Raw genomic sequence first — 21,894 nt, forward strand, 5'->3', positions numbered from 1 at the left:
CAGCCAGGTCACGATCTCGCGGTCCGGGAGTTCGAGCCCCGCATCAGGCTCTGGGCTGATGGCTCAGAGCCTGGAGCCTGTTTCCGATTCTGTGTCTCCCTCTCTCTCTGCCCCTCCCCCGTTCATGCTCTGTCTCTCTCTGTCTTAAAAATAAATAAACGTTGGAAAAAAAATTTTTTTTTAAAAAAGAAAGTTTATTTATTTTGAGCGAGAGAGTAGGGGATGGGCAGAGAGGGATTCAGAGACTTCCAAGCTGGCTTTGCACTGCCAGAGCGGAGCCCAACTTGGGGTCGAACCCATGAACTGTGTGAGATCATGACCTAAGCTGAAACCCAGAGTCAGATGCTTAACTGACGGAGCCACCCAGGTGCCCCCCCCCCCATTTTAACCTTTTTAAGTGTACAGTTTATTGGCATTAAGTACAAACCACATTGGGGTGCAACCCTTGCCACCATCCTTCTCCAGAGCTTTTTCATCCTTTTTTCTCCTTTAAAGGGGCTTAGTTGGGGCTCCTGGGTGGCTCAGTCGGTTAAGCGTCTGACTTCAACTCAGGTCACGATCTCGTGGTCCGTGAGTTCGAGCCCCGCGTCGGGCTCTGGGCTGATGGCTTGGAGCCTGGAGCCTGCTTCGGATTCTGTGTCTCCCTCTCTCTCTGCCCCTCCCCCGTTCATGCTCTGTCTCTCTCTGTCTCAAAAATAAATAAACGTTAAAAAAATTTTTTTTAATAAAAATAATAAAAATTGTATTAAAGAGGCTTAGTTTTTTATACCTTCTGGGGGTTAATTTCTTTTTAATGAGGGTGTTAGAACCTTTCAAAGTCCCAAGGTGTGGATCTCTTGAAGGTTCTCATTGATCTTGTATATATCATCATATTGCTTGTGGACACTAATGGTTTTACTTCTTCCTTCTGAGTCTCTCATTTATTTCTCTTGTGTTAATGCCTTGGCAAGGATCATTAGTACAATAATGGAGAGACGTAGAGATAGTGGCAATGTTCTTGTTTGTCCCAGAGTTTCTTCCCTAGGGATTATTTTGGTAGATAAACATTTTCAGATTAAGGAAGTTTACCCCTATTTCTTACTTGCTAAAAAAAAATCATAAATGGATGTTGAGTTTTATCAAATACTTCATCTACCTATATGAGAATAATCGTTTAGTTTTTATTCTTTTCCTTCCTCCCTCCCTCCCTCCCTCCCTTCCTTCCTTCTTTCCTTCCTTCCTTCCTCTCTCTCTTCTTTCCTTCCTTCCTTCCTTCCTTCCTTCCTTCCTTCCTTCCTTCCACTGAATTTATTCATTCAGACCGTGGTAGTCAAGAGACTGGGTTTGAAGGCAGAATACCTGGCTTTGAATCCCAGTTCCATACCTTGCTAGTTTGGGCAAGTTATTTAATCTCTCTGTGTGTTGGTTTCTTTCTCTGGAAAATAATAACACTTACCTTAAAGAGTTGATATGCGAATTAAAGGAGATAAGCCATGTGAAAATTCTTAGCACAGCGACTAACACAGAGTTCTCAATAAATGTTATTTTTACTATCAAGCATTTATTGAGCACATGCTTTCTACCAGGACCTATGCTAGGTGCTGGGACCTCAGAGGTAGGGTAATCACATGACCCCATTAACCAGTATAGTCCTGGAAGTCCTGTTTTACACCTGTTATCCTGACATAATTATTCCTAGCATTCTCTTCCACTCTCAAAATTGCCAGGTTTGGATGATCAATTATTTGTTCACCAACTTACAGATGAAGAGATCTATGCATTGTGGATGTGGAGGACCTGCTGGGCCTCATTCACAACTGAGCTTCCCAAACGTGTAGCAGAATTATGGTTGTCGTCAAGGTAGAGGTTCTCAGAGCCCCGTAGATGTCACAAGTCTTTTCCGTGTCTTCCTGTTTGTGTTTTTGCCCACAAGAAATCTGCTGCCATCATTATTAGCTTTGTTCCTCTGAATGTAATGTATATTTTTCCTATGGCAGTTTTTTAAGATTTCTCTCTTTATTACTGTTTTTGAGTCGTGTTTATGATATCAATTGGTGTAGTTTCTTTTGTTTCTTATGTTTGAAGTTGGTTGAGTTTCTTGGGTCTCTAAGTTCAAATGAGAAATCACAAAGGAGGGGCTGCCTGGGTGGCTCACTCTGTTAAGTGTCCCACTTCAGCTCAGGTCATGATCTCACAGTTAATGAATTTGAGCCCCGCCTTGGGCTCTGTGCTGACAGCTCAGAGCCTGGAACCTGCTTCGGATTCTGTGTCCCTTTCTCTCTGCCCCTAGCCCGTTCATCCTCTCTCCCTCTCAAAAGTAAATAAACATTTTTAAAAAATTTTTAAAAGGAAATCACAAAGGAAATTTTAAAACTTAGAAATGAATTTAATGAAAGATGTGCAAGACCTCTGCATTGAAAACTACAATACATTGCTGAATGAATGGTAAGATCTAAATAAATGGAAAGATTTACCATGTTCATAGATTAGAAATCTCAATATTGTTAAATAGCTATTCTCCCTAAGTTGCCCTACAGAGTCCATGCAATTCTAATTTTAAAAATTTCAGGGCGGATTTATGTATTTTTTTTTGTAGAAATTAACCAATTTATTCTAAAATGTGTTTGAAAATGCAAAGAATCTAGAATGACCAAAACAATTTTGAAGAAGAAGAAAAAGTTTGATGTCAAGACTTAGCTAAAAACCGATAGTAATCAAGAAAGCATGGTGTTGGTGTCAGGATATATAAATCTGTCACTGGAACAGCAAAGAGAATCCAGCAGTAGTAGACCCACACATATATTGTTAATTGGTTTTTGACAAAGGAGTCAATATAATTTAATGGGTGGAAAGATAGTGTTTTCAACAAGTTTTTCTGGAACGATAGGCTCTCTTTACCCTAAGAATTATGTATTGAAGTTTGATATTAGATTTCATTTGAACAGAGGACCCTGCTGAACCTCCCCCCAAGAGGATTCGCTAGTAATTGTTTTAGAGGTGCTCTCCAGTCCCAAATCCATGGTTTTTATATCTTCATGTGTAAGTTCAGGGTTGTGCTACAATTTTGAGAGCCACGAGACACTAGTGTGATGACCCATGCCCCAGATGGGTAGCCAGCACTGGGCCTGGTACTTTGGGGTGGAGGAACAGAAAGAAAACATGAAAGGAGATTACTTCTAGGATGGCTGTGTGATGAGCTCTCTCCCTAGTGAAACAACCAAAAATGGTGAAAATCTTTTCTTTCTTTTTTTTTTTTTTTTTTAATCTAGGTCTCTGGGGATTATCCTAAACAGACAATTGAAATGGCAAATGGAGAAACATTTATTTAAGAAACTCCAAATTTCAGTAAGAATGGCAAGTGTCTGTGGCATTTGACCCCCAACCGCCCCCAACCCCCACCCAATCTCAGCTGATGTATGCAGCCATCAACACAGGGCTCCCTCTCCCCCCCAGGTCCCAGTCTAGGGCTACTATAGTAATTGTAACTAGTAATTATAACAATTATTAGATTTATAACATATATAAATGTACTATGTATAATAATAATAGTACAAAACAAAGAAAAAGACTGTAGTTATATAGGATTAATGTTTCTTTATCTCACGGGAACTAAGTTATAAACCTAAAGTAGATCCTGATAAGGTAAGATGTATACCATAAGCCCTAGGGAACTATGAAGAAATAACTAAAAAATATAGTGAAAAAAATCATTAAAGGAATTAAAATGTCATACTAGAAAACAGAAGAGCTGTAATGGTTATACTGATATCAGACAAAATGGACTTTAAGACAAACATGTTACTGCATAAATGAGAGAGACATCCCATGTCCATGGACTAGAAGACTTAATATTGCTAAGATGGCAGCACTCCACAAATCCACCTGCAGATTCTGCCCATGTATTCCTGTCACATCCCAGTTGGCTTCTTTGTAGAAATTGACAAGCTGATCCCAAAATTCACATGGAAATTCAAGGGACTACACATAGCCAAAACACTTCTGGAAAAGAAAAAGAAAATTGGAGGAGAGGACTCACATTTCCTGATTTCAAAACTTAATATAGCAAGAGAATAACAAGACAAGCCACAGACTGGGAAAAGATATTTGCAAAAATTTGACGTGACTGTTATGCAAAATATACAAAGAATTCTTAAAACTCAATAAGAATGAAATGCCTGATTAATGGATAGGCAAAGTTCTGAACAGGCACCTCAGCAAAGAAGGTATTTGGGTGACAAATAAGCATATGAAAAGGTGCTCAACATTATATGTCATTAGGGAATTGCAAATTAAAATAATAATGAGATACGACTAGATACCTTAGGATGGTGAAAATCCAAAACATTGACAATACCAAATGCTGGTGAGGATGTGTAGCAATGGAAACCTTTGTTCATTGCTGGAGGAAATACAAAATGGTACAGCCACTTTGAAGACAGTTGGCAATTTTTTACAAAATTAAACATATTCTCACTATACAATTCAGCAATCACCCTCTTTGGTATTTACCCAAATAAATTGAAAACTTTGGTCCACACAAAAACGTGCACAGGGATTTTTATAGCAGCATTGTTCATAATCACGAAAACTTGGAAGGAATGAAGGTGTCCTTCTGTAGGTGAACAGATAAATAAATTGTAGTAATCAGACAGTAGAATATTATTCAGTACTAAAAACCAAAACAAACTATCAAGGCATGAAAAGACATGGAGGGACCTTATATGCATGTCGAAGAAGTAGAAGAAGCCAACCTGAAAAGACTACATACTATATGATCCCAACTATATGACATTCTGGAAAAATTGGAACTATGGAGACAGTACAAAGATGAGTGATTTCCAGAGGTTAGGAGGAAGGGGGTGAATAGGAAGAGCACAGAGGATTTTTAGGGCAGTGAGACTATTCTATATGATAGATCATAATGGATACATGTCATTATACATGTGTCCAAACCCATTGGATGTACAACACCAAGAGCAACCCTACTTTACATTATGGACTTGGGGTGAGAGTAATGTATCAATATAGTTTCATTAGTTGTAACAAATAGACCACTCTGGACTGGGATTTTGATGGTGAGGGAGACCAGGAGTGTGTGGGGTCAAGGGATATAGGAGAACTGTATGTACTTTCTGTTCGATTTTGCTAAAAATCTAAAACTGTTCTGAAGAATGAAGTCCTTTAAAAAGAAAACAACTTGGGGCACCTGGGTGGCTCAGTCAGTTAAGTGTCTGACTCTTGACTTCGGCTCAGGTCATGATCTCACAGTTCTTGAGTTTGAGCCCTGCATCAGGCTCTGCCTTGACAGTGCGGATCCTGCTTGGGATTCTGTCTCTTTCTCTCTCTCTGTTCCTCCCCCACTCATGTGTATGCTTTCCCTCTCTCAAAATAAATAAACTTAAAAAGAAAAAAGAGGGGGCGCCTGGGTGGCTCAGTCAGTTAAGCATCCAACTTCGGCTCAGGTCATGATCTCGTGGTTTGTGAGTTTGAGCCCCGCATCGGGCTCTGTGCTGACAGCTCAGAGTCTGGAGTTCAGCTCAGATTCTGTGTCTCCCTCTCTCTGTGCCCCTCCCCCATTCATGATGTCTCTCTCTCAAAAAATAAACAAACATTAAAAAAAATCAAAAAAGAAAACAACTTAATGCAAAGCTATAGTAATCGAGATGGTATGGGACGGCAAGAAGGATAGATGTATAGATCAAAGGAATTGAATTGAGAGTCCAGGAATAAACCTAAATGCTTATGATGAACTGATTTTCTACAGGGTACCAAAACCATTCAAGGGGAAGTATGCTTCCTCTTGGGCAATGTGATGAACTTGTACCAAAAAAATCACAAAAGTCTGTGTGAAGGACTCTAATAGGGAATGCAAACCAGGAATGCTATTAGAATTCAAAGAAAGGTGGTGGTGACCTGCTTCTGGGATGGTCAAGGAAGGGTTCCCAGAGCAGATGCCTCTTGATAAGGCCATCAGTGAAGGAAGGGAAGGGGAAAGTACATTTCAGGCCACAGAGGATGGGAAATTTAAGAAAAGCCACACGTATTGCTATTTATTGTCCCTCTCTGTCTCTGTGATCCTCTTGCTGTGTCCCCAGCATCTAACCCAGGGACTGGTAAGCCCTCAGTTATTAGAATGGACAAACCAGTTCTAAGGTTTCCTTTGATCCTTCATGGTCCCCGGTGATACTGGGTAGCCTTGCCTCTTTTTGAGGGGAGGTTAAGAAACCCACCACCTCTTGTGGTAATGTCCCCTTTGTTCCTGAACTGGAAATGGTGACAGGATTAAGGCTTGAGGGTTGGAGCCCCAGAGCGGGAGTGGCTGGGAACCCCACCCTCGCGGAAGGGTGAGGAGTCGGCCTCTTGGGTTACTCGTGTGCCCCAGCTGGGCTCGGGCCCACCCTTCTCTCTCCTCAGTGTTTATTGCTGCTCAACCCTGCCCAAGAAGAGCTGCCGAGTCAGCTTCCCTGGCTGGGCCAGCTCTTGGATTTGAGCTGCTCTGTATCTCTCACACTATCCACCCCTTAGATAAACAGCCCAGCATCCTCCACACGCCGCGAAGTTCTGATGTGGCTGCAAAGAGCTGCATTAGCCAGACACCTCTCTCTCTAAGAAGGACCCTGGCAGTGGGCCCTGCTTTTCTTCCAGCTGAGTCAAGCCCTTGCTGGAGTGACAGGGGAATCCACTTCCTGCCTGAAAAGGTGGCCGCAGCGAACTCCAGGCTGGGCGGGGCCTTCCTGCCTCACTGCCCACGCACTCAGTCCTGGGCAGGCCTCTTCACACGAGGCAGCTCCCTCAGCCTTCCATGTGAGTGTTTTATCTGTCAAAGCCAGCCCTGAAACCTGGGTGCTGACCAGGCTACAGACCCACTTTGCCTGGCTTCCTGGGGGGAGGGCATGGGGGGGGTGACATTCAGACTGTATATCACACATGGCCCAGATGTTTATTCCATCGCCCGCCACTCTGCCATACTGCGCCTGCACGGAGATGACGAACCGTGCAGCTTTGCAAGCCCTCAATACCGAGTAAACTCAGCTGGGCCGCCTTTGCTTGGTTTGCTCTGGAGTCTGAACCAGGGGATCTGCTTTCTTTGAAAGGTGACCTGTGGTCAGAGAAAATGTCACCTTCAGCTGGTGTTTCCTTTTTGCCTGGCCGCTGGGCCTTGGGGATGACAGGGAGGGCAGATGCTGAGGCTCTGTGGCTGGGCCCTGCTGGTGGGGTTTGGTGCCAGGTGTGGCTGGACTCAGCTCCTGGGGGCTGGGGAGGAGCGGTGCAGGCCTGCCGGGCACTCATGGCTCTGGAGAGGACCCGTTGACCCAGTACTCTGGGCAGATGGGTTTGTCTTGGCCTCTGGAGGGCCCAGACTAAGCCAGAGTGGGGAAAGAAGAAAATGTGTTAGAGAAGGAGGAGGTGGAGAGAGGCCAGCTGCAAAGCATCCTCCAACAGGCCTTTTGAGGGGAAATTCAAATCTGCGGGGCTGTTATATGACCCCTGCCTTCCAGGAGACACGTGAACCCACTGAGGCAATTCACTGCTCTTTGGCAGGGAAGGCCCAGGGAATGTGACTCTGCCAGGACAAAGCTGGCTTCATCTCTTACAGGAAGCCTTCCCTGACCTCCCCCTTCAGAGCCTACAGGATCCTTTTCATACATCCTCACTGTTCTCTGTCACTCCAGAAATTGCTTGTCTATTTCTAGCACAACAGCAAAACCTCACAAACTTCCGAATGGGGCCCAGGAAACTGCATTTTTAACTAACACCACGCCCCCCCTTCCAAAGTTGGTTCTGGCATCTGCAGACTTTAGACTACACTTTGAGAACCATCTTGCCCCAGTAGAGCCTCTCCAGTAAAAATATAATATGAACCACATGTGTGATTTTAAATTATCTAGTAGCCACTTAAAAACATAAAAGAAAACAGGTGAAATTATTTTAAAAGTATTTTTATTTAACATGATATATCCAAAATATTATCATTTCAATGTACAATCAACACAAAAATTGTTAATAAGACGTTTCACGTTTCTTTTGCACTAAGTCTTTGAAACCTGGTGTATATTCTACATTTACTACACATCTCAGTTTGGATGGGCCGAATTTCAAGCGCTCAGCAGCCACATGTGGCTAGTGACTGTCACATAGGCAGAACAGCTCTAGAGCTGTGTAGTGAGTACGGTCCACGGGCCAGCAGGTCCAGCATTACCTAGGAGCTTGGTAGAAATGCAGGTTTTCAGGCCCCTGCCTGGACCTATTGGATCAGAACCTACCTTTCCACGGGTTGGTGAGTACATCATATGCATGTTGAAGGTGTCATGCCCTGCTCTACACCTAGATTGTGAGCTTCGTAGTGTAAAGACTATAATTTACCTTATCTCTAGCATCTAACAGAGGTCCTGGCATCTAGGAAGCACACAGCAAATGTTTTTGGAGGAAAGGAATGAATGCATGAACCCTGCCTGCCCCCTACTCACTCCCGTTGGCCCCATATACCCTGTGCACTGTGAGAGTCTCAGAATCTTAGGAATCAGAGAACAAGTGTATGTCAGAGCTGACAGGACATTAAAGTTTTTAGAGCCTAACTTCTTCGAGCCCCAACTTGGGTTAATCCCACAGTTTGTTGGGCACGGGCCACCTTCTTTCAGGACAAGAGTGGTTCAGTGAGGGCAGACCACTCCACACCAGGGCGCGTTGCTGGGCCCGCCTTCCTTCTCAGACATCTCTGTACTCTTCCTCAGAAATTCTATAGAGCCATTGCTCGGAGAGACCGTAGGCCTGGCCTCTACATATTAGTTATCCATCAATTTATTCTCAGTCTTCTTCCAGAAAAGATTTAAGGCACCTCTAAATATGCACAGATTCCAACAAAATGAAACAAAAAATAGAAATAGTAGTAAGGAAGTGTGCATAGGCACATGGACAAGGAGGTTTCCTCTAGCACGAATACCTATGGTAAAGTCTGAAACAACCTACATATTCACAGTAGGAGGGTAGATAAATAAACTATGGTGTATCCAAAGACTGAAATTCTAGGTTGCAGTTAGTTATGGTGGTGCTGATATGGAAGTATTCATTGACGTGGAAAAATGTTCACTATAGAGTGTCAGAGTGTTGAGGAGCTTATTTTATTTACATGCATGGAAGAATGTCTGGAAAGGATATATACCCTAAAACATTAATGTCACTTTTTCCAGGGGAGGAATTATGAGTGATTCTCATTCTCCTTTTGATCACCCACTGCTTCTGTAATTTCTGGTTTTTCCCTTCAGTGAACATGAATTTTTATGTGATACTGAAATAAAATGTACTAAACAGAATATGGGTGAGAAAAATGGGAAAAGGAGAAAATGGGAATTCTACTGGGTATTGAATTTGTTTGAAAATGTATCAATTAAGGAAAAAAATCCTAAGTACAGGTTTATGGTGTTGTGTCCCGGTGGGTATATTTCCATGAAGTAGGCACTTATTAGATGTTTGAGAGATAGACTTACAACATTAAGGTTTGAAAACTCATGAGCCAGCTTTTGTTAAATTTCAGTCTGTACTCAGGAAGTGAAAGTTAATAATGGTGCAGTCTCTGTCTTGTTTTGAATCGAATCCGACCATGACCCGCCCTTCACGTGTGGGCTCTAAATAGCCTGCGTGCCTGTGTGTGTTGGATGATGATTGTGCAAGAGAGCATCCTGAAATCATGTGTTAGCGCTGGGTGAGGGTGAGGGGTGGGGTGGATGGGAATGAGCGCAGGTGCATGCACACGTGTGAAATCTAGCACAGGACTACTTTCACCACCTTCATACTGGCACTTTGGTCCAAGCCTCCATCATCAGGCTCCTGTCTGGTATCCTGCTTCCACCCTATGGCTCATTCACCACCGTGAAGTTAAGCTGTCCTCCCCGTGATACGGCCCACCTCTCAGATCTCATTGCCTGTACCTCAGCCCCTGCTCGCTCTACTCCACAGCAGCCACACTGGCCTTTTCAGGCTCTTTTTGCACTTCCCGTTCCCCCTGCTGGAACATTCTCTCCCTTCCTTGTGGCTTGCTTCCCCACCTCCTGCGGTCTCTACCAGATTGCCATCTGATTCCTACGACCTTTCTCAGCACGCCATACCAAGGAACAACTTCTGTTGTGCTCCAACACCTTACCCTGCTTCATTGTTCTTCATAACATTTATCAATACATATTTGTTTGTTTACTGTTTGTCCCCCTCCACTAGAATGTAAACTTCCTGAAAGCAGGGACTTTGTTGCTTTTCTTTCTGGCCATGTTTTTGGTGTTCAGTGCTCTAAGTAGGTACTCAACAAATATCTGAAGGAAGGAATGGACTTCGGATATCATGTGACTGGTCTTCCTCATTTGACCAAGGAGGGGCCTGAAGCCCTACTGAACAAGCTTCCACGCCTTGCCCAGGGTCACACAGCTGGGGCAGCAGGGCTAGATCCTGCCCTGGTCATTCTGCTTCAGCCTGTGCCTTGGAAGGAAGATTAACCACACACACAGGGGCTGTGGCCTCGTCCATCCTGTCTCCTGTGTGTTTTTCCAGTTTATGCAGAATTTCAGCCCAGAATAGCAGAAGAAAAAAATAGTTGTTCCTCCAGAACCCTGGAAACTCTTCTGGTGGGTCTGTCCCTGGAAAAACAGCAGCAATCTCAGGGTGGGAAGGTAGGAAATGGAGGAGGGGGTCTTACAGCGTGGGGGCAACGGGCTGGGTTTGGTTTTATAATTAAAATAACATCTGAGTCTGTTTCCGCAGAGCAGTTCTGGAAGGTGGGTGGTCTGTCTGAAGTATCAGGTGGGGCCTTCCCCTGTCCTGGCCCAAGATGGTTTGAGATGGCCAGTGGCTAAAGGGCTCACCTAGCAGATAACATATGAAAGAAGCTGAGCCCAAGGAAGGCTCTGGAAACCCCACCTGTAGCCTGGCCTGGAAAGCCTGCTGGTCTCTACCCTGGTCTCAAGAGGGGGCATCTTCAGATACTTCTCTCTATGCCCCCACGCCTCCTTGAGATTGTTCAGACACCCCTTTGATGCATAGAGAGCTCTGGCCTCCTCTCTCTCATGCCCCATGTGGTTTATTAATCGTCTGTGAAATAGGAGATTGAGGTGTCACTCATCCGTGTGAGGGCAGTGGGGCCCTGGAGCAGTGGAGTGGAATGGGGAAGGGACTCTGAGGGCTCTTCCAGTCTTCTGAATCCTGTACCTCTGTCTGTCTGGCTTCTCAGATGCAGCTTTTGGATAAGTTTCCCATTGAAGGTGGCCAGAAGGACCCCAAGCAGAGAATCATCCCCTTCCTTCCAGGTAAGCTTTGGATGGCCCCACTGTTGGGATGGGAGGCAACCTGGGGAGAAGTATTTCTTAGGCTGAGAAAAGGCTGGCTACACGGCACTTGGGAGGCTCAGTCGGTGGCATCCAACTCTTGGGCTCAGGTCATGATCTCATGGTTTGTGAGATTGAGCCCTGAGTCAGGGCTTGGGATTCTCTCTCTCCTTCTCTCTCTACCCCTCCCCTGCTCTCTCTCTGTCTCTCTGTCTCTCTCTCAAAATAAATAAATAAACATTAAAAAAAGAAGAAGAAAAGGCTGGCTACTCAGCCAGAAATTCTAGGCAGGGTGGGCCTAGGAATCTTCATACTAATAACTCCCCAGAAGATGGGAAGCCCCTGATTGTGAAGGCCACTGCCACCACAGGGACCTCTCCCACCGTTCCCAGGCCACCTCTATGGGGTCCGGGCCATGCAACTTCTAAGCAATTTCTTAGGCTCTGGGACTTTGGCTTCCTCTTTCCAGAAAGCACAGACAGATCAAGTCTTCTATGAGAGGATGAAGAACTCCAGGCTGAACTCTTTCCACTAATCCCATTGTAATCATAGAGACCCTTAATCTAAGTCCGCTCCCCATGTCCGATCTTGGGTCCTCCTGGCACATTATCCAGCCGAGGTTCTGAGCGCTTACATAATACAACCTGTGAGTTGGCAGAACCAGGATTTGAACCTGGGTCTTTCTGGCCATAAAGGCCATTAACCACTACACCATTTTGGAACATGTTCAAGGTAATTGATTATGTATAATTTAGAGGAAAACTTCCCAGATGTGTCATAATCTACTGTTGCTATGATGTCTTAAATTGGTGTACAATTTATAGCTTACAAAGTGCTTTTTTTGTTATTGTATACAAATGTCCATACTGAGGTATATATTCTGATTTCTGCTTGAGGGATAAAGATGTTAGGGTTCAGAGATGTTAAGTAACTCCTCATAAATGTGGCAGAGCTGAGTCTTCTCCAGTCTGGGCTCTTTGCCCTAAACCTGACCCCAGATCCTCTGCCTTTCCCCAGGCCAGTGAGCAGGGCTGGGTTACAGTGGGCCTCGCCCCTGTTGCTGTTGGGCCCGGCAATGGCAAAGTCAGTGGGACTTTCGCAAGGAGCGGGGTCTCTGTCTCATTACTCTCTGACACCCCGTCAGCCTGTGGTCAGCACCTACTTGGTGACTTGAAAACACATGCAGGGGCACCGCCCTCAGCGAGTTGGTCCTCTCTGAAAGGTGGTCCTCGTACACCCACATCTGCTAAAGCAGCGGAAGGCAAGAACACGCATTGCTGGCAGTCCTGTGAGTCTCGTGCTAAAATTGAAGACAATCACTTTAGCTATGGGGAAGAGCTGCCCTTCCACATCCCACGGTTTGGGCAAGATTGGAACCAGTCAGTGGGGGTATAGAGAATCTCATCCCTAGGCTTCTTCCACGGAGGCAGAGGACTGCTTCTCCATCACTGGCCGAGGAGTGAACGGAGGGGACTTCCATGTTCTACCTGGCTTTGCACTGAGTCCTGAGGGAATTTGGAATGTTCAACACCTAGGCTTGTATGACCTTAGATGCTGCTCCAGTACACTCCTGATGCTCTGCCCCCCCAAGGACCTGGGAGCCCAGCTGGGATGCTGTGGACACAAGTGTCCCAGAGCCAACATGAGGCCAGGGCGGCACCCTGGTATCAGAGGTGGGCTTGGCCTTGGGGCATGAAAGCTGCTTATTTCCTCGAGAGGGATGGGCTTTTTCTCCCACTGGTGGCCAGTTCTCCAGGGAAATATCACCTCGTCATCATTTGTCTGCAGTGAGGGGCTCAGCCTATGACAGGCCCTGGGATAAGTTACCTGGGGCTAGGAGCTGGGATAGCCTGGTGAGTCAAGGGAAGATGTGGCTGTGTTGCCTTCATCCAAGGAGACTTCAGGCTACTAAGAGAGATGAGAGAGGCAGAGTCTACTCCCTAATCAAGGAACCAGTGCAGGCAGGAAGTGACCCTCTCTAGCACGGTGCTGTTCTGAGTGTCTGGAGTGTGTCATTGTGAGCTGAGGAAGGCAGCAAAGCACTCCTAAAGGAGGGGGCCCTGGGGTTGACCTCCAAGGACGGTGGCTTAGAGGGGTGGGGGAAGTGCAAGTCTTCTGTCCTGCCGCTACCAGAGTCCAACGTCTGGGGGGGGGGGGGTCACACGGCCTGCCTGACCTTCCCCTCCAGAGTCTGGCTCTGTCAGTTGCCAAATGTGTTAACTTCTGTATATGCCTCAGCTTTGTCATTTGGAGAATAGGGAGGATACTAGCATCTACTTCATGGGGCTGTTGGCGGGATAGAATGAATTCATACGTTTCAGGGGCTCAGAACCGTGGCTAGCCTCTAGCAGGACCCAATTATTGCCAATTCCTGAAACGCACCTAGTGTTTCACACAGCACACTCACACGTGTAGTCTCATTTGCTCCTCCCAGTGAGGTTATTATCCCCATTTTACTGACTAGGGAACTGAGGCTAAGGGAGGCTAACAGACTCACACAGGCCACACAGCAGGAGGTGTAACCAGCACCAGAGCCTCATCTCTGACCTCAGGCCCCATCAGCCACCCCAGGAGGATAACCCACAACTGCTATGGCACTGAGGCTCTCTCTGAACTTCAGTTTCCTCTTAAAAGGATTGTGGTGAGGGTAAAAGAATTCATGGGCAGCACTTTGCACAGAGCCTGTCCCATAGTAACTGCTCAATAAATGGCAGCTGTGAATAAAGAAAGTCTGCTGCCCCCATGGCCACCCCCATCTCCTGGGAAAGGCCAACAGAGGATCCCTTCTGGCCCCCACATGATGGGACCTGTGTGCAGTGGGTGACATTGTAGAGAGGAATGAGGTTGACTGGCCCCCATCCCATCCAAGGGAACTTGTCTTTCCCCTGTTTTGCTGCTTTTCTCCTCTGCCTACAGTGGGGTTTCCTCTCCGATACTTCTCTCTTGTTCACTCACTTTCCAAGACTTTGGCGTGGGCATTGCTGGCCGTGTGGAATCCCATCCTGGGGCTCCCAGGCCCATGCCTCACTCCCCCCTACCCATGAGAAACTACCTAACCCTTTCATGCTCCACTCCCTCACTTGGACAGCAAGGAAAAAGAAGGCAACGCAATCGGAACCAAACTAGGGAGAGCCGCGTGGGCACGAGGGTTCCCAACCTGCCCCAAACCCAAGAGGAGAGGGGAAGAGAGAAGCGCAATGTGGAATGTTTCCTGTCTTAGGTCAGGTTCCTTAAAAGTAGAGACTGAGATGAGGATTCTTACCCGGGTGACTTGGAGGACTGCTCTCAGGTGCACATCCCAAGGCAGTGAGAGAAGCAGGGCAGGGCAGGGGAAGAAGCCCAAGGTGGATGGCACCAGAGTTATCCCAGTGTCGGAGACACCTTCTATACTCCCCATAGGTCATCCATTTTCTGGAGGCCTCCTCTCCCCCAGAGGTCGTGGAGTGTGGGCAAATAGCCCCTGAGGGCTGAGGGCAGGGGACATGCCTTTGGAGAAGGGGCAGCTGTGAGCCCCCAGCGGCGAACACCTACAGCAGTGAGGGATGAGAGCATGTGCTAGTAAGGGGGTTGTGGGCAGGGGCCAACATCTACTGTATTATCTAACACCAGTTAAGTCTCTGTTTCTACGTCCTGCCTTTGGGGAGGCAGCCAAGGTCACCTGCTGACTCCCACAGGCTCAGCCCTGACAGCGTGACTCAGCAGAACCTGAGTCACACACACACCAGCTGCCTTCACTCTTCCAACCCTCAGGAGGCTTAGCAGCCAGCCTCAGGAGCAGCTCTGCCAGCTCTTTTTCAGAGCAAGGAACACCCAGGGGGAGAAAGCAGAGAACACCCATTATCTCCAGAACAGTCTCGATTTTAGCTTCCCAGGTGCCAAGATGTGATGGGCATTTCTGGGGCCTGGGGTCAGGAGGATGTGTCTGGAGCATTAGCTAGCTGCTTTGCTTTGTCGTGCCTGGCCCAGGGGGCTCGTAGAAGTTTGACTGGCTGGTGGAAGTGACAGAGAAAGCAAAGGAATTGAGAGAAGAGAGGGAATCTGTGGCTTCCCATGGTTAACAAGCCCTCATCTGCCAGTCAAATCCTAGCAAAGAATAAAAATAAAAAAAATAAATAAAAAATCCCACACATGAGCCATAAATCTCAGGATCTAGGACACAAGTTTGTGGTGTGTCTGAGTAGTGTATGGCCTGCGTTCAGGGTCAGCCTGTGGGTTTGAAAAGTGGCGAGCGTCTGGGGTTTCCGTGGCCAGAGGCAGAGGCTCCATCCCAGGAGACTGTCCTGCACCATGCTAGAGTTGGGTTAGGGGGAGGGTGGCTGGGAGCAGGGCCCACAAGGTGATGACAGACAGCCAGTGCAATTGCCAGACCAGTGGTCTCACATTTGCGTAGCGATCAAATCCTGGATAAGGCTTTGTAGGGGAACTGTCCACAACCCACTTGTTCCACTGGCTCTAGAACCTGCTTTCTGGACCTAGAAGTGAAGAGCCACTATGCCCTGGCCCATCTGTGTGTTTGTGAGGCCTGCAGAGCCCGCAGGAGGGGCATGGAGAAGTTATGACCTTCATGTGGGACAGGTGGTTCTCCAGCAAGGCATCTCTGGGAAAAAGCCAGGTGGTTTTTCAGGCAGGAAGAGGCAGAGAATTATGCCTGGGCCTGATGCCCTGGGAGTGAGTGAAGGGGTGAAGGGGAAGGAATCCCTCCAGTCATGCCTGGGCCTCCAAACCCCACATTAGGTGAGAAAGAGGGAGATACCCCTAGCTGTTTTCACTGACCTTTGTGGCCTCCCTTTGAGACAAGCCCCTATCTAGTTCTCTCACATTTCTATCATGGGGCCAGACACATAGTGTGTGCTTTATTAAGACTTATTGGTTGGGGGCCCCTGGGTGGCTCAGTCGGTTGAGCATCCAACTCTTGATTTCTTCTCAGGTCATGATCTCACGGTTCGTGAGATTGAGCCCCACATTGGACTGTGGGGAACCTGCTTGGAATTCTCTCTCCCTCTCTCTGCCTGTCCCCTGCTTGTGCTCTGGCTCCCCAAATAAGTAAACTTAAAAAAATAAAACATTTAAGACTCATTGGTTGATCACAAATTGGACATTCTCCCTTATGTATGGATACCTTTTATTGAGCCCCTTCTGTGTGTCTGGCCTTGTGCTGGGCCCTCTTACAACCCTTTTCTCCAGTCCTTATGGTGTGGTATGGGGACATTATCCCATTTTAGAAAGAAGTCAACTCAGTTTCCCCCACTACTTAGCCATTAAGTAGTAGTGCTGTCCTCCTTCCTGCCCTGCCCTGTACCTTTTTTGGGCAGGGAGGAATTGCCCCAGCCAGCCTCAGCTGGAAACTTTCCCCCACCCACTTTGTTGGTTCCATATCCTCCAGACTAGGGACCTGGGAGTTTCTGCCCAAGGACCCAGCACCGCAGCGGTCCCTCCAGCTTCCATTGCTATCTTATGCTTCAAGAGTGCACTACATGGGGCAGAGAGTGACCTGAACCTCATGGGGACTCAGGTGACCTGTAAGTGCTCTCATTCTATTGAGTGTCCTGAGGTCACTGCAGCTGAGTAATTGATTTTTTTCCCACACTTAAACAGCTTAGTTTATTATTATCTTAATACAATTACAAACAGGATAGCCCCAGGCTTTCAGAGCACGGTCTTCATTTAATTATGAGTCTCCCAAGATTACCTATTTGGTTTTCCTAAGTCACAGCATTTTTAAAACTTTGTATTTTGAAACAGACTCACAAGATGTTGCAAAACTACTAGGCACTCCACATTCCTCCCCTCCAATTCCACCACCACACTGCATGGTAGGTGACTCTATTCCCAGTTTAAGGAGAAGTCAAGTCACCTTCTACCATCACACAGCCACCAAGGGGTGTACCAAGTGCCCAGCTTCCTCCAGTGGTAATGTCTTGTGTAAATACAGTGCATTATCAAAGCGAGGAAATTGATATTGGCAGGAGTCAGTTCCCAAAGCTAAAGACGTGAGCAAAGGATTTCTATTGTAAGGGGTTGGTGAGTGCTAGTGGGCAGGCATGCTGGCTGGTCTTTCAGAAGGAGGCAATGGTTGACAATAGTCCCTGAGAAGCTCCACTTCCAGGCCTGACTTCTTGGCATTCCTACCTCCAAGTGGAAAGCAGAAGTGAGTCTTGTTTTACATAAAGGCATATTCCTGAGAATCTCTGCAAATTTAGTTCTGTGGGACAAATCACATCATCTTTCAGTTGTCCTAAATATTATTCTATTTAAAAGAGTCATGGGATCAATCCTTTTGCAAAGCAGAGCACCCCTTCTTTGGAAATAAATTCTTCTTTCCATGGTTTCCATATACTGGGATAACTTCGGGCTCCTTCTGAGGTTGTTGGACACAGAGCAGACCTGGAGCATGGGTATTGGGGCAGCAGCATTGACCCCCAGGAGGAGCAGAAGAACTCTGCTCAGGAATGGCGAAAGATCTGAGATTTGATCACATTTGCAAGCCAAACAGTTAGCTTTCCCTACTTTCGTGGAGGCCAGTAGAAAATATGAGGCTCCCAAGTCAGACAAAAGGCTTTATTATGGCACATTTGCGTCAGATCCCATTGCCTCCAGGCCCTGTGGGGGTGAATTGTGTGCCCAGACGAATGCCTGTGGGCTACATGATAGGAGAGGAAGCCAGATCTCAGGGAGCCCACATCTCTTATAGCGGGCAGTAAGCAAACCTACCCTGTTTTCCTTGGAGACACGCCCTATCTCTGTGTCCCAAGGCTATATGCAAACCTGCTGTTTACTCTGGAGCAAGACACTACCTCTGTCCTCTAATCTGTTTCTTTACAAACACCTTTGAAAAGGTAATCCAGAACAAAAGGCAGTTAGTGCCCTGTTGTTAAGACACGCAGAAATGCAGGAGTGCCAGGGAGATGATCTCACAAGTGTATTGGTTGCTTTCTGGGGTCTCCTGCTTTTTGGAGGGGTGGACAGAAATGATGATCTTTAGGACATTGGGCCAAGTATGGTGGGCTCAGCAGCCTCTCAGGGCAGCCTACTGTTTACATGGAACTTTCTGCCTTGTTTTAAAAGACTGTTGTGGAAAATCCATCTCCTGTTGCCCATCCTGGGTTTGGAGTAGATTTCCTGTGTATCCTGAGTTTGTCAGTCCAAGGAGGCTCCCTGGGAGGAAATGGTCATTACAGAGTGAAGTAGACAGTGTAGCTGCTGATGTAAAAAGCAAACAACTGTGACCAGGGATCAAGGGGCTTCAGAAGCCATGCAGTGGAGCAGAAAGAGGTGAGCTCACTCTGCAGGTTTCCTCCCACTCACAAGCCATCTGTGTCTCTGTGCTGGCTGGGACTGGGCCTCTGAGCTTCTAGAAAGCCCCTTCCTCCTAATAGCTGAGTTAGTCCCACCTATAGCCATCAGTGCTCCTGAGTTGATGGATCCTGGAGAAGCTGGGTAGCTTAGGAATAAAAGTGAGCCATAATCAAAGTAGGCGCCACCAGTCTTATTATCTTCTGAGCTTAGAGGGGTGTATTTTTAGACAGCAGGCATGCTCCGCTCTTTTGTACTGGTTCACCAGTTTACATACCGGCCCCTTAATGAAGAGGCAGTTTGGAGCCACAGTGCAGGAGGGTGCTGGGTGAATTGCAGGCTCAGTCTCTGGGGCCTTCCTCTCCCTGCCCCCCAGGGCCCTGCGCTGCAGATCCGGTGTTTGTTCAAGCACAGAAGGAAGCAGGGGGAAGGGATGTCTTTGGCTAGAGCTGGTCCGTGGCTGTGGCGTGGGGGAGAGCTGGCTCTCTCCCTGGGCTGTAGGCATTTCTGTGTGTCCACACCAGGCGCCAGCCTGAGAAAGCCCTCCCCACAGGGCCTTGGAAGCCAGGAGGGAGGCAGCGTGTCACAGACACTGGCAGACACGGCAGCCCCCGGGGGAGAGTGCCCAAGAGGCTTCTGAGCCTCACTGATGACCTGGGTGGCAGGAAAAGACAAACCTTCTACGTGATAGAGTAGGAAAAATAGGGTCTGTTGGTAATGCCAGGGTTTTAAGAAGATGGACAAGATTACAGGCCTAAGAGGCGCTGTGTACTGTTTTCAACGTGGCTTTCCTCTAACCTCCTCTGGGAGTGCTGGGTCCTCTCTTGCTGTAATTATTGCCCCCACCCCCAAAGTCATTCTCTCACTCTGTAATCTGGAGTGGGTGGTTCTTGGGGCCTGCTGTTGGCAGCTGGTTCTGAACGCTACGAGAAAGAGCTGCATTGTTTGTTCCTGCCATAGGTATTTCTTGAGTACCTACTGTGTTCCAAGGCCTAGCTGGAGGCACTGGTGATGCAGCTGAGAACAAGGTAGACCAATCCCTGCTCTCAGGAAGTTCACCTTCCAGTGGGGGAGTCAGAAAGCAAACAAATAAATGAGTAATTCCCAGTAGTGATAAGTGCCAGGGAGAAAAATAACGAGGTCTTGTGATCTGGGGCATCTGAGGTTAGTGGTCAAAAGGGCCTCTTTGCAGAGGTGACAGGGGCAATGAGGGCTTCGGGCGCCAGGCTAAGGGGACAGCAAGGTCAATGACCCAAGTGCAACTGAAGGCGTGTGTTTAAAGATTAGCAAGAAGCGAATGAGGCATGTGGGGGATGTGGGGGAACGGAGTCACCACAGAGAGCTGGGCAGACAGGAGCTGTGGAAACCAGAAGCTCCAAAGCGTGTCTCTCATGGCAGAGCTACCCAGGAAAGAGACAACTCCATAAGCTTGCATAAACTGTGCGACCCTGACCCACGGCCTCCAGAGTCAGTTTCCTCATCTGTCAAATGGGTTAACGATGCTTTGGCGTGACGTTCCAAGCAGTTAGTGCAGAGCAAGTGCTGTGTGGCTCAAAGGGAGAAGTTCTGGTGCTGTGCACCTGCCATTCCTCCAGACGGCTTTGCAGCAGGACACAGCTGTGGGGTTGCCTCTGCTCTGCACCACACCCCCCCCCCCGCCTACCCTCCCTCCCTGTGCTGATTCAGCCCTACGCATCGCATCTCAGCCCCAGTGGCACCTCTCGCTGCTTCTTGCCCATGGTAACTTGAGGTCATAAGGAGCTGGTTTCTGAGGAGCTGACAACCCAGCTGGCTGATCTGGGATGAAAGGCGGGGAGGGGCCTGAGCAGCCCTGGCCCCTTCACCGTGATGACGCGGCAGGGCCACCAGCTTCACAGGCTCTCAGCTCTAGGGCTGCCAGCTCTCGCCGGGAATAAGGGGCTTTGCAGAGCAGGCCGCCACTGGAAGATGGCTTTCAAAAGTACACATGGATCAGGTCCCTCAGCTGTTCCCCTGTGTCATCCCCACACTTCGAGACCAGGGAAAGGGTCAGGCCGCTTCGTTATAACTTGTCTTCCTCGTCCAGAGAACTCCAGAAGGGAATCAACCTGCTGAATACCCACCCACAGCCTCAGCCCTGAATGGACTGGCACCTCCCTCAGGAGGCCTCTGATCTAAGCAGAAATGTGTGTCTTTCCACGGGCCTGTCAGTCTGTTTAATTTCACGTGCAGTAAAATGTGCCCAGACCCGGGAGTCCACACGCTGGGTTCGGGTGCCTCTCTTGCCAGTCAGTGAGGCACAGGATTGAGGAAGTTAAACCAGAGCAACCGGGGATCACCTTGCGTGTTGGCAGAATCACCAGATGCCAGTGATTTCAGGTGGCTGCGACATTCCTGATCTTTCCCTGTGAAAATAAATCATCTCCTTAGTTGATGCCTAAGTGTTCTTTTATGAGGGTCAGATGCCCTCACTCTGTGCTTAGAGAGGACTGCTGTGCCCTGGGCGGGGGGGAGGGGGGCACTGTCAGTAAACACATACTCACGTCTGGATGACTGAGGGGCCAGTTCCCTGAGCCCAGGTGTGACAGAGGTGAGAACAGGAGGGCAACTGAGGTGGGAGAAGGAAGAAGGTTCTGGGCCCCTGGTGGTGCCGTGAGAAGCCTGACTAATGAGGCCGTGTGAACTTTTCAGTGTGGCTGCCACACAGGCCCAGGCTGTGCCGTTGTCACGGGCCGCGCTGAGGGGTGAGGATTTGTCACGTGTGGTGGGAAGTGTCTGAAAGGTTTTAAGCTGAGGGGCCTAGGCTGGACGATGCTGTGGAGAGAAGTCAGTCTGAGACCTATTTTAGAGGAACATTCGAGAGGCCTTGCTGAGGGCCCGGGGGTGAGGGGGGACGTAGAGAATGATGATGCGCATGGTTCTGTTGAGGGCAACCCTGGCCAAGATGGCCAACCGGTGCTTCCCAGCACCCTCCCCACATCCCCGCCTTGGACTTCGCCCCTGGGAGTGAAAGGGGATGATGTCCTCCCTCCATTCTGAGATAGCTGAAGCCTCAGCGCATGTGAAGGATGTTTTGTGGTGGGGAGTGCCTGCCACCAGCCTCCCTCCCAGGAGCCTCTGGGCACTAGACACTCTGTTTTCTGGGTCTTGGATTCAGTGGGGAGTGTGAGGGGGGTCAGTGGGTGGTGGTGGAGGAGGCAGAACACTGAGGCCCATTGACAGGGAGCTCAAGGCCCCTCCTTCAGAGGTGAGGGGCGCTGGTGGCAGATCTCCACAGTGTCCCTGGCCTGACCCTTCCACCGTTCGCCAAGGTCACCCCAACTGGACCCCGGCCCAG

At 48.1% G+C, this 21,894-nt stretch overlaps 1 protein-coding gene across 3 annotated transcripts in view; it reads left to right on the plus strand.

The window, feature by feature from the left end:
* Positions 1-21,894, plus strand: part of SH3PXD2A (SH3 and PX domains 2A) — a 245,736-nt gene that overhangs the window by 81,693 nt on the left and 142,149 nt on the right. For all 3 annotated transcript variants that reach the window (XM_030334928.2, XM_030334930.2, XM_030334929.2), the window contains exon 3: positions 11,192-11,267. In XM_030334928.2, the coding sequence (XP_030190788.1) occupies positions 11,192-11,267 (76 nt within the window). The remainder of the gene's footprint in view (positions 1-11,191; positions 11,268-21,894) is intronic.

Source organism: Lynx canadensis, chromosome D2, assembly GCF_007474595.2.
Source record: "Lynx canadensis isolate LIC74 chromosome D2, mLynCan4.pri.v2, whole genome shotgun sequence".
Lineage (NCBI taxonomy): Eukaryota > Metazoa > Chordata > Mammalia > Carnivora > Felidae > Lynx > Lynx canadensis.